Below are 14,506 nucleotides of genomic sequence, written 5' to 3' on the forward strand. Positions count from 1 at the left end.
GAATGGGGAGGAGCTGGGATTTATAACTTTGGTAATGCCAAAGTGAATAATACAAAATTAGCAGGGAGAGAGGAGGATATGGCAATGTTGCTTTTTATTTGAAAACAACAGCAACCATCCTATTTTGTTTTTTCAGAAACGAGTATACAAAGATTCATGGAACCCCAGGGTGAGTAATATCTTTCTGCTTTAATTCTGCGAATGTTCATTTTTGACACAGACCATCTATAAAGCGTTGTTTGTCTATTTGCCTACTGTGTGCCTGTTTTGGCTGCGCTTGTTGGACACCAGAGGTGGTAAAATAGGGTACCTGCAGAAACAGGAATCTTGTGGCTGTTATGTTCTTGTGAAGTAGAAGTACAACTAGACTTCACTTTCATCTCCATGAGCCCTCAACATTTGCTGCAAAGGGTTGCAGATTGTGGGTGTGTGCTGGTGGCTGCAGGAAGCAGAAAACGAAGTCCACTCAGACATACGCTTCAGGTTACATATGCTTCAGGTTACAGACTCCACTAACCCAGAAATAGTGCTTCAGGTTAAGAACTTTGCTTCAGGATGAGAACAGAAATCTTGCTCCGGTGGCATGGCGGCAGCAGGATGCCCCATTAGCTAAAGTGGTGCTTCAGGTTAAGAACAGTTTCAGGTTAAGTATGGACCTCCGGAACGAATTAAGTACTTAACCTGAGGTACCACTGTACCTTTTAGGATTGTGTTGAAATCATGTTAGTTCTTGTTGAACAATAAGGTGTATGCAGGATTCCAAGCTTTTAAAGATATACTGTATTTTTAGCTCTATAAGACGCACCAGACCACAAGACGCTCCTAGTTTTTGGAGGAGGAGAAAAGAAAAAAAATATTCTGAATATCAGAAGCCACAACAAAAAGAGGCATCGCTGCGCAGTGAAAGCAGCAATCCCTTTTGCTATTCTGGCTTCTGTGATAGCTGCGCAGCCTGCACTCACTCCATAAGACGCACACACATTTCCCCTTACTTTTTAGGAGGTAAAAAGTGAGTCTTATAGAGCAAAAAATACGGTATTTCCTGCCAGAGTTCCATGGCTGTAGAAACTGAAAGACAGGCAGAAATTCAGAAGGTGGACTGTTCCCCTCACTGTATTGCTGTGGTGGTAGAAGTTTTGCCTATTTAGTTTTCTTCTCCATGCATTTCAGCTGTTGAAGGGTGTGGAACCTATGACTCTCCAGCTGCTTTTAGACTCTGGAGGCCAATGCTCAGGGATTATGGGAGTTACAGGTTCCCCGCCCCTGTGCCAAAAGCACATAACCTCTGGCAGGAAAAGAAAGCAGCATCCCTAGTAAGTGAAAATAGCACTCCAAAGGGTATTACTTTTGGAAATTATACAATTTATATGATTCAGACCTAGGAAGCTGCCTTATACCAATTTAGACCATTGGTCTACCTAAAGCATTGACTGCTGACAGATCTCCATGATTTCAGACAGGGGCCTTCCCTAGCCCAATCTCTTTGCACATATTTTATACAAGTAGATATTCTGGTCGCATTCTGCAAGTGCTATACTTTTCAAGAGAGAAATCTCAGAATAGGGAATCTGGTAAACTCTCCACTTGAGAATTCTTATCAAGAGAGTAAGGTTGTATTCATTGGGTTTATGGAAATGTTGGTGTAGGAATATTGTCACTTACCTGGCAGGTACATTGGCTTGATGCATTGATGCCGTTTTTACCACCCAGCACAATGCAGCAACATCAGGAGGGTGGCTGCACCCCAATACGTTGGCTTTTGTAAAATGATCTGGTGGTTGCCCATTTTGTTTTGTCTTTTAAATAGAATTTGCCTAAAAGTAAAGCAGAATTAGTGGGAGGCGGGTGGCGCTGTGGGTTAAACCACAAAGCCTAGGACTTGCCAATCAGAAGGTTGGCGGTTCGAATCCCCGCGACGGGGTGACTGGTCCTAATGGTCAGGGGTCCCTTTACCTTTACTTAAAGCTGAATTAAGGGACAAATCCTATACACAAGAAACTGCCATAGAGCAAACCTGGCATAAATTAAGCTGGCATAAAGTTCACCAGATCCAAACTTCATTCAGGAGCAGGGCAACAGCTGGTTGAGTTGGTCTAAGCCTGGCAAGGGGGAAACAAGCCTTTGAAAAAGCTTTTGCCAGGTTTCCAAGTCATGTGGTCAAGCTGAATGGACTTGGGATCTGGCCTAAATCTCTCCCCCACCCCCACTCTGGTCTTGCTCTCCACCACACTCCCAGAACACCCTTTTTTCAGGGCTTACATGGGTTTAAGATCCAGGATGGGGGAGATAGATTGGCATATCTGGCTGAACTGCAGATAAAGCAGTTGAGCCATCTTAGCCTGACGGTGCCAGGAACCTCCCATCTCAGCCAGAGTTCGTCTGAATCCTAACCCCACTAAATCCTGGAAGATCTTGCAGACAGGATTGATCCCTAAATAAGGAGTGAAACTCAAGCAGTATAATGCCATGTTTTGCCTTTATGTTTTCTGCTCTCTGCATAAATGTAAATGATATATATATTTGCGAGTGTTCAGGAAGTGAAGCTTTGTAATGTCTTTCCATTCTTCCAACAGATAAATCTGCACCTGTCCCACCAGCTCCTGGGTACCCTGGTTCTGCTCCTGGGTACCCTGGAGCACAGCCACCTTATGGATACCCTCAGTACCCTCCTGGGCCTGGTCAGTATGCCCCAGGGCCTGGCCAATATCCTGCTGGTTTTCCAGGTAAGCAGTTATTATGCACGTAAACTTGTATTTTACATTGTTGTGACACTTCCCAACATCACTTGCACTGATGCACTGTATGTAAATTCTATACATTAAAAAAGCATCTGTATATTTATTCTAATGAATAAATTTCTATACCACCCTTCATATGAGGACCACAAGGCAGTTCACAATCAAAAGTACATGACATAACAGACAAAACAATATCCTCCAGTTTAAAAGGCCATAAAGGTAAAGGGACCCCTGACCATTAGGTCCAGTCGTGACCGACTCTGGGGTTGTGGCACTCATCTCGCTTTATTGGCCGAGGGAGCCGGCGTACAGCTTCCAGGTCATGTGGCCAGCATGACTAAGCCGCTTCTGGCGAACCAGAGCAGTGCACGGAAACGCCGTTTACCTTCCTATTTATCTGCTTACACTTTGACGTGCTTTCGAACTGCTAGGTTGGCAGGAGCAGGGACCGAGCAACAGGAGCTCACCCCATCACGGGGATTCGAACCATCGACCTTCTGATCGGCAAGTCCTAGGCTCTGTGGTTTAACCTACAGTGCCACCCGGGTCCTTAAAAGGCCATAGATTTGTTTAATAAGCCAAAGGCCTGTGAGAAGAGGAATGTTTTTGCTGTGCTCCTAAAGATATATCACAAAGCCTCCCAGGCTAGCACTCCACAAATGGAAAGACACCACACAAAAGGCCCGTTCCTGTGTTTCTACCCTCCAGACCTCTCGTGGAGGGTGGCACCTCAGATGTTGATCATAGGGTCCAGGTCAGGACGAAAGGGGAAAACATGCCAAGAGGAAGGCACACTTGGCAAATCCACACCATGATCGACTCCCGGAAACCAATGTCCCCACTGTGGAATGACATGTGGGTCCAGAATTGGCCTCCACAGTCACTTATGGACTCATTGTTAAAACCGTGTTTATGGAAGACAATCTTACTCGGCTACGAGTGATCGCCAAAGAAGAAGAAGATATGGGAAGAGGCGATCTTTGAAATATTGATTTAGATTTAGATTTAGATAAATTTATTGTCATTGTCCGTATATACACAGTATACACAACAACGAAAATCAAACACCCACCCAAAGACCGGGTTCACATATACATTTGCACGTATCTCCGACACTCTCATCCTATTCAAACATAATCTATAAAAACATAAAATCCAGAATATAACATGACCTATTAAGGCATAACATAACCTAAAACCTAAAACATAACCTAAAACCTATCTCATTCCTTCCTACTCTCTGCTTGCTAAACCTTGCAACTGGTCCTGAGCTGGCTTTATAGGTCAAAACCAGCACCTTGAATTGGGCCCAGAAACTGCTTGGCAGTCAGGCCAGGGTTGGTGTTATGTGCTCAAACCATCTTGCCTCATAGAGCAACTGGCTATTGAATGCTGCACCAGCTAAAGTTTCTGAACCATCTTCAGAGGCAGCCCCTTGTATAATGTATTGCAGAAATCTAACCTGGAGGTGACTACAATATAGACAGCAGGTGTTAGGCTATCCCTGTCCAGATAAGGGCCAAAGCTGATGGGAAGCACTCTGCAACATCAAGGCCACCTGAGTGTCAGGCGACAGCAATGGACCCAGAAGTACCTGCAAGCTACGGACCTGTTCTTTCAGAGGGAGTATAACCCTATCAAGAGCAGGCCACCTTCCATCCATTTGGTTAAGGGAACCACCCACTAACAGTGCCTCATGAGCCTCGCCGATCAGAAGGTTGGCGGTTCAAATCCCCATGATGGGGTGAGCTCCCGTTGCTCTGTCCCAGCTCCTGCCAACCTAGCAGTTCAAAAGCACATCAAAGTGCAAGTGGATAAATAGGTACCACTGCGGCGGGAAGGTAAACGGTGTTTCCATGCATTCTGGCTTCCGTCCTGTTGTCCTGTTGTGCCAGAAGCAGTTTAGTCATGCTAGCCACATGACGTGGAAAGCTGTCTGTGGACAAACGCCGGCTCCCTCGGCCTGAAAGCGAGATGAGCGTCTCAACTCCATAGTCGCCTTAGACTGGACTTAACCATCCATGGTCCTTTACCTTTTTACTTTTACCTCTTGGCAAGTCATTACTGAGGCAGAACAACGATCCAGCACATCCTCTGCCTCATCTGCAGATGTAATGGAGAAGCAAAGCTTGACCATAGAAATGTAGACCATTTGAAGAAAGGTCCATATTCTGTTCAGCTTCATATTTTGGTCTCAGTTCAGGATTTCTTTTGGTGGACCTGTTCTGGGTCTCCATACAGTGTTACTACGTATGCATAAAATGAAACAGAAAGCATTTCTCCACCAGCAGAAAATATATTCTGCCCAAAGTCCTGTATTTGTAAGAAGCCTCCTCTCAGAAGCAAAATGTTCCTGTATTGAAATGAATCTAAATTATGGGCTCATTATGCTTTTGAATGGAAACTGGTGAGGGGTATGTTGGTTTGTGTTTGCCATGCATACAAAGCAACAGCAGGTGCTTTTTTTAAAAAAGGAAAGAGATTGTTCATCTATTTTCCCAGTCTGCATGTGCCCTGCAAATGCTCTGTGCAGGCTCTAGTAGTAGATCATTAGCTTCCTTGTGTTCAAGCTAATCCTAAAATCTGTGGACACACTTGATAACTATTCCCATTGAATTTACCTCTCTGGGGTAACCGCAAGACATTTTGGTGGTTGAAGCTGAAAATACAAATTACACTTATTAATATAGGACACCATCTGTATGGTTCTGTAGTTCTTTAACATCAGTTTCATCAAAGCAAGTGGGGTGGGGTGCTGCTGATTGTTCTAGATGTTCTATATTGTCAGAAAAGAGACTTTTCTTTTTAATTTTGAAATTGTGGTTGAATTAAAGGGCAGCTCTTTCAGTGCTGTAGCCTGTGTCCATTTCTTGCTTACAAAAATGCCCACAAAGGAGAACGCAAATGAATGGTAGAACCTCATGGCTTCTCAGATATTCTGCCAATACTGTACAGAGGGAGTGGAAAATCAGAAGCATATAAGAAAATCAGTTCTTGGGCATATAGAGTTATCACCTGAAGTCTTTCAGTCTGTCCATACACCATGGCTGGCTATTTTTTAATTTATCTTCAGACTAATTTCTTCTTCTACTTCTTCTTCTTCTTCTTCTTCTCCTCCTCCTCCTCCTCCTCCTCCTCCTCCTCCTCCTCCTCCTCCCCCTCAACTACATGGACTTTATGTTTGCTAACCTAATTTAATAAATCTAAAGCTGCTTTAATCCATTCAATGCTGTCTGAACATATTTCTTATTTGTTTGTTTGTGTGATTTGATTTGATTTACATACTGCCCTCCATCAGAATATTTCAGGTGGGTTCACATGGCTAGGTTGCAGAGTTCAGGCCCTGTGCAGCAGTGCTATTTAAGTAAGAACAGCAATAGCAGCAGTGGGAGAGGTACTCTTTTGCCTCTAACATAGCTCTTCCGAATCCCATTAATTCCGCTGGCACAGTGCGTAATGCAAGATGACGTTAATGTGAATGATGGTCCCTTCTGATGCAGGCCTTTAAATTAAAACAATGAAAGGGATGTGTTTTTCCCTTGGAACATGCGTGCATCCAGCTTACGCATCAGTTAGATCACTTGAACTTGAGAAGCCATGCTGGGAAGGCAGTACACAATTGCTTCCCTGATTGCAGTTGCAGAAAGGTCACCTTGTGCAATCCGAAGGAGGGGCGGGGTATGTTGGGCGTGGGATGGGGCAAAGACTGCTGATCAGGCAGGGTTGTAAGGGCCGTAGTTCAGCCATCAATTGCATGTTTTGCTTGCACAAAGTCCATAGTTGAGGCACTTTTGGCTTTTAGATTGATTTTCATTATAAACTTTAAGAAAGGTTTTGTGCCAGGGTGGATTTGATTTAAATCAAATCGATTTAAATCTCTAGTCAGTAAGACTTGATTTATATCATTATTATTTTTACAGAAAGACCCATTCTTGCTGGTATAATCTTAATATTTACAACCAAATGAAGGTTTCATTTTTGGAATAATAAATTTTCAAAGCAGTTTTTACAATTTTACAATTTTAAATTTATCAATTTTACAATTATATCAAAAATTATTGATTTGGTTATATTATTAGCAATACATAGACAGATAATTATTAAATTGTTGTGAGGTTTAATAAGTTAACTGTTTATATTTGGACAACTTTTCTGCTGTACTTTATTGGAAGAAGAAAAATAGTCATTTCCTTAATAACAATGTATACAATTTATTTAACTAAAGCAATAACATTATAGCATATGTATCCATGTTTGTTAACTGATGTGGTTAAATCTTTTAAAAAACAACAGACTTGAGTTTTAGCACACATGAAAAACTTAAAACAAATCCTTATTTCCTGATGAATACCCTTTGGACTGTAATGTAACCTAAATAGAAAACTATCTTTAGAAAGATTTTCCCTCCAAAAGGATGTTATTTTTTTAAAAAAATCCAATTTAAATCAAAACAATCCAATTTAAATAAATAAAAATCCAATTTAAATAAAAGAAATCTGATTTTTTTATTTTAAAAAATTATTTATTTTTATCCACCCTGTTTTGCGCTATTATTATATGGTTCTTATCTTTTAAATGTTGTAAACCATGTTGATATACTTTTATTATTTAGTGGTACATTAATATTGTAATAATAAATATGCCTTGGTGTTTCCCATCCACACTAGTAGGAGGCCCTTTGTGGGATGTATTTGCTGCCTGTATTGCTGTCCCTTCCCTTCTATTAACACCTTCCTTCCCAGCATATGTTCCTGAAACCTGAGATACATTGGGGACATGCAGGAAGGTATCTGTTTTCCCTCCCTCCCTCTGTGTGTGTATGAAATACGCGTTTCTTTTTATAGACCAGATTTGCAGAAAAGTGCAGGGCTTGGTTGTTTCTTAAAAAGCTGTATCACTTCAAGCCCAGCAAGGATTTGGAGCATGGGCAGGCAAACTAAGGCCTGGGGGCCAGATCCAGCCCAATCGCCTTCTCAATCCGGCCCATGGACAGTCTGGGAATCAGCGTGTTTTTACATGTGTAGAATGTGTCCTTTTATTTAAAATGCATCTCTGGGTTATTTGTGGGGCATAGGAATTCACCCCCCCCCCAAAAAAATATGTAGTCCGGCCCCCCACAAGGTCTGAGGGACTGTGGACTGGCCCCTGCTGAAAAAGTTTGCTGACCCCTGATTTGGAGTAACTTGCATGAAAGGCTGCTGCTTCCTTTCCTCTCTTTTATTTTCCGTCCCACCTCCAGTACCAGCAAGGGCCAATTGTATTTAAATTTTCAACAACAACAACAACAACAACAACAACAACAATAATTTTGTATTATTTATACCCTGCCCATCTTGCTGGGTTTCCCCAGCCACTCTAGGCGGCTTCCAACAGAATATTAAAATACAATAACCTATTAAACATTAAAAGCTTCCCTAAACAGGGCTGCATTCAGATGTCTTCTAAAAGTCTGGTAGTTGTTTTTCTCTTTGACATCTGGTGGGAGGGCGTTCCACAGGGAGGGCGCCACTACCAAGAAGGCCCTCTGTCTGGTTCCTTGTAACTTGGCTTCTCGCAGTGAGGGAACCGCCAGATGGCCCTTGGCACTGGACCTCAGTGTCCGTGCAGAATGATGGGGGTGGAGACGCTCTTTCAGGTATACTGTACCGAGGCCGTTTAGGGCTTTAAAGGTCAGCACCAACACTTTGAATTGTGCTTGGAAACTGGGAGCCAATGTAGGTCTTTCAAGGTGTTATGTGGTCTCAGTGGCTGCTCCCAGTCACCAGTCTAGCTGCCGCATTCCCCACATTAAATGGGGAGCGCCCTTTGTGTGGTCACACGCAGCCCCCTGGACCCTATGCAGCACCATTAGCACAGGCTTGGCTTCGCCTTCCCCAGGTGGGATACCTGGAGGTCTCCGCCTACCTCAGCCAATTGCCCAATCCCACCAGGGGAGGCGTTGCCAAGGTGATCAGGCCAGGTAGGGGGAGGGACCACCCTGCCCACACAATAGGGGGAGGATCTTACCTGGGAATCCTCAGTTGGCTCCAGAGCTTCTCCCACCCTACCCACCCTCAGTTAAGACTTCTTTTGCAGGTTAACCTTTTCTCCACAGGTATGCGGGGTGCTGCTACGTCAAGGTCGCTGTTGAAGGGCCGGAAAGGAATTATCCTGCATTGGCAGGTTTGCCTTTCCCGTAGCAAAACATCACAACTTTGGCGGTATCAGGCCTTGAGCAGAATCCTTTAGTCTATCTTCCCTAAATGGGGGTGGGTGTGTAGCTGTGACCTACGCCCCCTTCTCTTTGTGGTGGCGATCCCAAGGTTCCCTCTTAAAGGGGTTGTTTTGAGGGAAGGCTTTGGCCATATGCCTAGAGGTTGTCATTGCTCTCCCCTTTGACGGGGGCATAATGGGGGCGGGCTCTCTCTGCTTGAACATATGTTCTCCAGAACTAGCCCATCCCCCCCCCACTCTAGATAACCCTGATGTTCCCCAGATCCCCGGCGGGGGACTAGAAGGGATAAACACCCAATGTCTGAGCCAAGGTCTACCCACATCTGAAACATAATAAAGTTGTGACCAATTCTTAATCCCATAGCACGTTGTCTTGAGTCGTTATTCCACATGGAGGCCACCCGGGGTTTGGGGGACTCCGACTGTCCATGCAATAAAGCACAGCTGGCTTGTATGAATGCAATTCTGCGCAAAAGAGCTGTTATAAAAATATAATATACCACAAATGTGCCTTCAACAACAAACTAACTTAGTTGGTCTTTAAGGTGCTACAGGAAGGAATTTTTTTATTAGGACTATCTGCTTTCAGACTGCTTCTGAGTCTTGCTTTTGAGTAGACACCTACTCACAGAAATGTGAGAGTCCAGTATGCCCCAACATGTGGCTCTTGCCAGGGGAAAAAAACGCATTGCCTTGCCAATGGTGCAATCACATGCACACATTTCCTAATTTCTGTGTAGTGCTACAGAGGGAGAGTATTTTCTTTACTTGTTTCTTATATTCACACCCTACATTTTCGTTGAAAAAAATGCCATAGTTGAAATTAAATGTAGATTATGTAAATTATTGCAGCAAATCTGTTAGTGTAGGGGTTTGTTTGTTTTTAAAGTTTTTTATAATACAAAAGGTAAAATTTGTCATTTTGCATTCCCCTTCCAAGGTGCTCCTGGACAGCCACCCTACGGATTCCAGCCTGTTCAGCAAGCTTATGGAGCTCCTCCAGTTCCAGGACAGCCCAATGGACCTCCTGGTGCGATGTGGATGCCAGCGCCACCTTCAATCCCCAACTGCCCTCCTGGATTGGAATATTTAAGCCAGGTACTTCTCTTTATGTTCAACTTCTTCAGGAAAGCAAACGAGTAATACTTCAGTGACGCTACACGGTTTTTTTCTCCCCCATAGATCCAATCGCATGTAGGGGAGATGCGGAAGCATTCGGGATCCATTTAATAACCATTGAAATTGCTCCTAAATGTTGAAATATATATTCGAAGCGGTACAAAGGGGAAGCTTTTTTTCTAACAAGTGGTGGTGGTATTTGCCACTTCCGTTGCCCGTCACCTGAATCATCAGGGTGCGAAAATGAAACTTGAGACTCCAAAGGCACACGTGCTTCACATGTGTGCAGCCACGTGTACATCTCTCCCCCTCACGTACACACATTTCTCTCACACACAGACCACACACACACACAGGTGCAAAACCCATCACACTCTCACTCACACATGTACCCCATTCTTCTCTTCCCAGGTGTATTTCTCCCTCTGTCCCTCGCTCTCTGCCCATATGCATTTTTCTCCACTGCACACGCATGGAGCATGCTCGAGCAACTCCCAGAGATTCAGAAAAGCCCCTCCACGGGTGAAGGAAGCCCTTTCCAAACAAACAACAACAAAACCCCACAAAAATCAGTTGTTCAGATATTAAGTCCCCAAAAATACAAGGGCCACCAGCCCTGATTTAGAGACTTTTCACCATATGGAGGATTACCTGACCACATGAAGGGGCTTATGAATTCCATTTGCTGATTTGTGAAATTTCTTAGCAGCATTATATTTGCTCTATAACTATAAGCAGCTATAGTTACTTTCCAGATACAAATTTTGGCACATTTACCAGGAAGCAAATTATATTGATTGGTTTTTGCTTTTCTTCATTAAAGAGGCTTCTAAATTTATGTGTTTCGAAATGCAAGGAATACCTAAAAGAGCAGTCCCTCGGGTTTTGTGAATAATGTAAACAGGTTGCAAGATAAATACTTGTGTAATTTTATTATTATTTGCCAGTTTTAACACGTTGTTTTTTTTTAATCCCCATCATAGATTGATCAGATATTAGTTCATCAGCAGATTGAGCTCCTGGAAGGTACATATCTTATGCTACTTAATATTGTTCGTGCATTGAAAGATATTTCAGATAATTATGCCTCAACTGAAGTTGATGTTCAGTGTGTTTACTACAGGGTGAGGATTGGATGGTTGGACTTTATTTTATGGTGTTGCTGGAGAAACACCTGTTTTTAAAAGCATGTGACTTCTGAAATTCAATTTGTAATTAACCAAACATACATGTATATAAAAGAAAATGTGATTTATAGCCAATTAGGATTGTAAAGTTAAAAGGGATCCCAAGGGTCATCTAATCTAATGCAGGAATCACAGCTAAAGAATCCCTGATTGCTTTGGTGGTTATAGGTATTAAGGTATCGTTCTGACAGGGAACAGTTTACTGCAGGGGTGGCTAACCTCTGCCCTTCCTGCAAGATGTTGTTGGTTTCCAATTCCCACCAGACCCAGCATGACCAGTAGTAGTAGTAGTAACAACAACAACAACAACAACAACAACAACAACAACAACAACAATTTATTATTTATACGCTGCCCATCTGGCTGGGTTTCCCCAGCCACTCTAGGCGACTTCCAACCGAATATTAAAAGCAATACAGCATCAGGCATTAAAAACTTCCCTAAACAGGGCTGCCTTCAGTTGTCTTTTAAAAGTAAAATAGTTGTTTATTGCCTTGACATCTGCTGAGAGGCCATCCCACAGGACAGGCCCCACTACCGAGAAGGCCCTCTGCCTTGTTCCCTGTAACCTCACTTCTCACAGTGAGGGAACCACCAGAAGGCCCTCAGCGCTGGACCTCAGTGTCCGGGCTGGGTGATGGGGGTGGAGACGCTCTTTCAGGTATACAGGACCGAGACCATTTAGGGCTTTAAAGGTCAGCACCAACACTTTGAATTGTGCTCGGAAATGTCAGTAAGTTGTGGGACTTGCAGTCCAGCAACATCTGCAGAGCCCTAAGTTCCGCATCCCTGGCTTATGCTACACAGAAATAGCCAACAGTGTGGTTTTTGAGGGTTGGGGGTGGGAATAACTATTGCTTTCATGTCAGTCCCTTTCTGTTAAAGACTTAAGTCCACACCAATACACGTTTCACACTTGATTTGTTCAAATGGACAAAAATTTCATTGTTTTAAGATCTCCTCAGGCATTACAAGAATGAGGAAGTTACCACATAGGAGATTGAGCAGTGGAGAGTGCCCAGGAAACCTCTGTGGCTCTGGGTGGCATCCTGCTGCACTTAGAGAAGCTGTTTACACAGGTCTGGCTGACCATACTGTTTAGCCAGGGCCAGTGGTTGCACCTCTGCTCCCTCTTCCTGGTACCTCATTCACTGAATCTGAATAAGTCTTGTAAACTGAGCTTTTGTGTCTTCAGGGGTGGGAAAATCACAGGATCTTCTTGAGGGCCAAAGTGGTGACATGCAGCTGTCATCACACGGGGCTGCTTTGCATCCAGTAGAACTGGTATCTTCCCTTTGTAATTCTTGGTAGAACTTGCCTAATGTTGTGACGTCATGAAGTTCTTCAGGTTTTTCTTGCCCCACAACATCGCTGGAATTGGGAAGGGGCCGTAGCTCAGTGGGGAATGCATTCAGATCCAGTGGCGTAGCATGGGTTGTCAGCACCCGGGGCAAGGCAAGTAATTTGCGCCCCCTAACCCTAACCCCCAGATGTTGCGCCCGGTGCGGCCGGCCCCCCCTGCACCCCCCACGCTACGCCACTGTTCAGATAAAAAGAACTGGACTTCTCTTCCTTCTCTTTCAGTACTCACAGGCTTTGAAACGGCCAACAAATATGAAATAAAAAATGCAATGGGGCAAAGGGTGTACTTTGCAGCCGAGGAAAATGACTGCTGTACGCTGAACTGCTGTGGAACATCCCGGCCATTTACAATGAAAATCCTTGACAACGTGGGTCAGGAAGTCATTGAGCTCAGGCGACCTCTCAGGTGCTCCAGTTGCTGCTGTCCTTGCTGTTTGCAAGAGGTAAATGGCTTCTTGCTCCTTGAGTCCTTTGGCTTGTCTCAGTTTAAAACCACCAAGATGTGGATATTTACTTGGGGTGCTTTCTCATTTCTCTGACCGTGTGAGATGCCCCTCCTTAAATTCTTACACTGGCTTCCTGTCCAGCTCTAATTTCCTCAGGTGAGAAGAAGATCCCTGCTGGTTCAGGCCAGTAGCCCATCCTGCTCTCACAGTGGCCAGCCAGAAGACCATGGAAAGCCCCAAATCCAAGACCTGAGTGCAACATTTGAAATCCCCAGCAACTGGAATTCAGAGGCAAAGGGCGTCTGACAGCCATTGCCACTAGTAGCCACTGATAGCCCTTCTCCTCCATGAATTTGTCCAATCCTCTTTTAATGTCTTCAGAGTTGGTAGTTAGTGATGCACTGTGAGAAGGAAGTGCTTTCTTAAGTTCTCACCCTTATTATTAGTTGCATTTGTTGGTTGCTTTGTACAAAAAACAACGTGTGGAAGTAACTCAACAAATATAAAATGAACAGATGAAATAACTTAAAACCCAGAAAATTTAAAAAGTCATGTACCTTTGAGGCTAACCTAACCACTAAAAACTTGGGTTAATAAAAAAATGTCTTTGCCTGGCACCAGGAAACTATGGGGCCAGACATATTGTCCTGGGGAGAGGATTCCACATATGGCAGGGTTTGGGGGTGGGAGGGAGGAGACACTACTGAAAAAGGCCATGCTCTTATAGTCACCCTTGGATGATGAAGAAGAAGAGTTTGGATTTGATATCCCGCCTTTCACTCCCCTTCAGGAGTCTCAAAGTGGCTAACATTCTCCTTTCCTTTCCTCCCCCACAACAAACACTCTGTGAGGTGAGTGGGGCTGAGAGACTTCACAGAAGTGTGACTGGCCCAAGGTCACCCAGCAGCTGCATGTGGAGGAGCGGAGACGTGAACCCGGTTCCCCAGATTACGAGTCTACCGCTCTTAACCACTGCACCACACTGGCTCTCACCAGAGAGAAGGGCCTCTAATGAAGGCTGCAGGGTTTGGGGTGGTTTTTATGGGGAGAGGGGTTCCTTGAGGTACTGGGGTTCCTGAGCAACATAAGCCTTTGTACGTTAAAACCAACTCTTTGAACGGAGCCCAGACATTAATTGGTAGCCAGAGCAGTTGTTTTGCTTTAACATGTCTTTTTCACAGATTTTGCGACTTGGCTTAAAAAAACTGAAGCACCTCCTTCTGACTCAGCTGTTTGTTCCTTGTTTTTTTTAGCTGGAAGTTCATGCCCCACCAGGCACACCGGTTGGTTATATTAAACAGCTCTGGGATCCCTGTCTACCTAAATTTGCTATCCAAAATGAAGCCCAAGAAGAAATACTGAGAGTCGTCGGGCCCTGCATAGTATGCAGCTGCTGTGAAGATATTAACTTTGAGGCAAGTTAACAATAGGACCGTGTCCT

At 44.0% G+C, this 14,506-nt stretch overlaps 1 protein-coding gene across 2 annotated transcripts in view; it reads left to right on the forward strand.

Moving 5' to 3' along the window:
- LOC308585061 (phospholipid scramblase 2-like) overlaps nucleotides 1-14,506 on the forward strand; it is a 61,910-nt gene that overhangs the window by 6,703 nt on the left and 40,701 nt on the right. For both annotated transcript variants that reach the window (XM_081190586.1, XM_081190587.1), the window contains exons 2-7: nucleotides 137-169; nucleotides 2,574-2,723; nucleotides 9,892-10,049; nucleotides 11,054-11,096; nucleotides 12,842-13,062; nucleotides 14,319-14,480. In XM_081190586.1, the coding sequence (XP_081046712.1) occupies nucleotides 157-169; nucleotides 2,574-2,723; nucleotides 9,892-10,049; nucleotides 11,054-11,096; nucleotides 12,842-13,062; nucleotides 14,319-14,480 (747 nt within the window). In that variant the 5' untranslated portion in view covers nucleotides 137-156. The remainder of the gene's footprint in view (nucleotides 1-136; nucleotides 170-2,573; nucleotides 2,724-9,891; nucleotides 10,050-11,053; nucleotides 11,097-12,841; nucleotides 13,063-14,318; nucleotides 14,481-14,506) is intronic.

The sequence above is a fragment of the Podarcis bocagei genome (assembly GCF_964188305.1).
Source record: "Podarcis bocagei genome assembly, chromosome: 4".
NCBI lineage: Eukaryota > Metazoa > Chordata > Lepidosauria > Squamata > Lacertidae > Podarcis > Podarcis bocagei.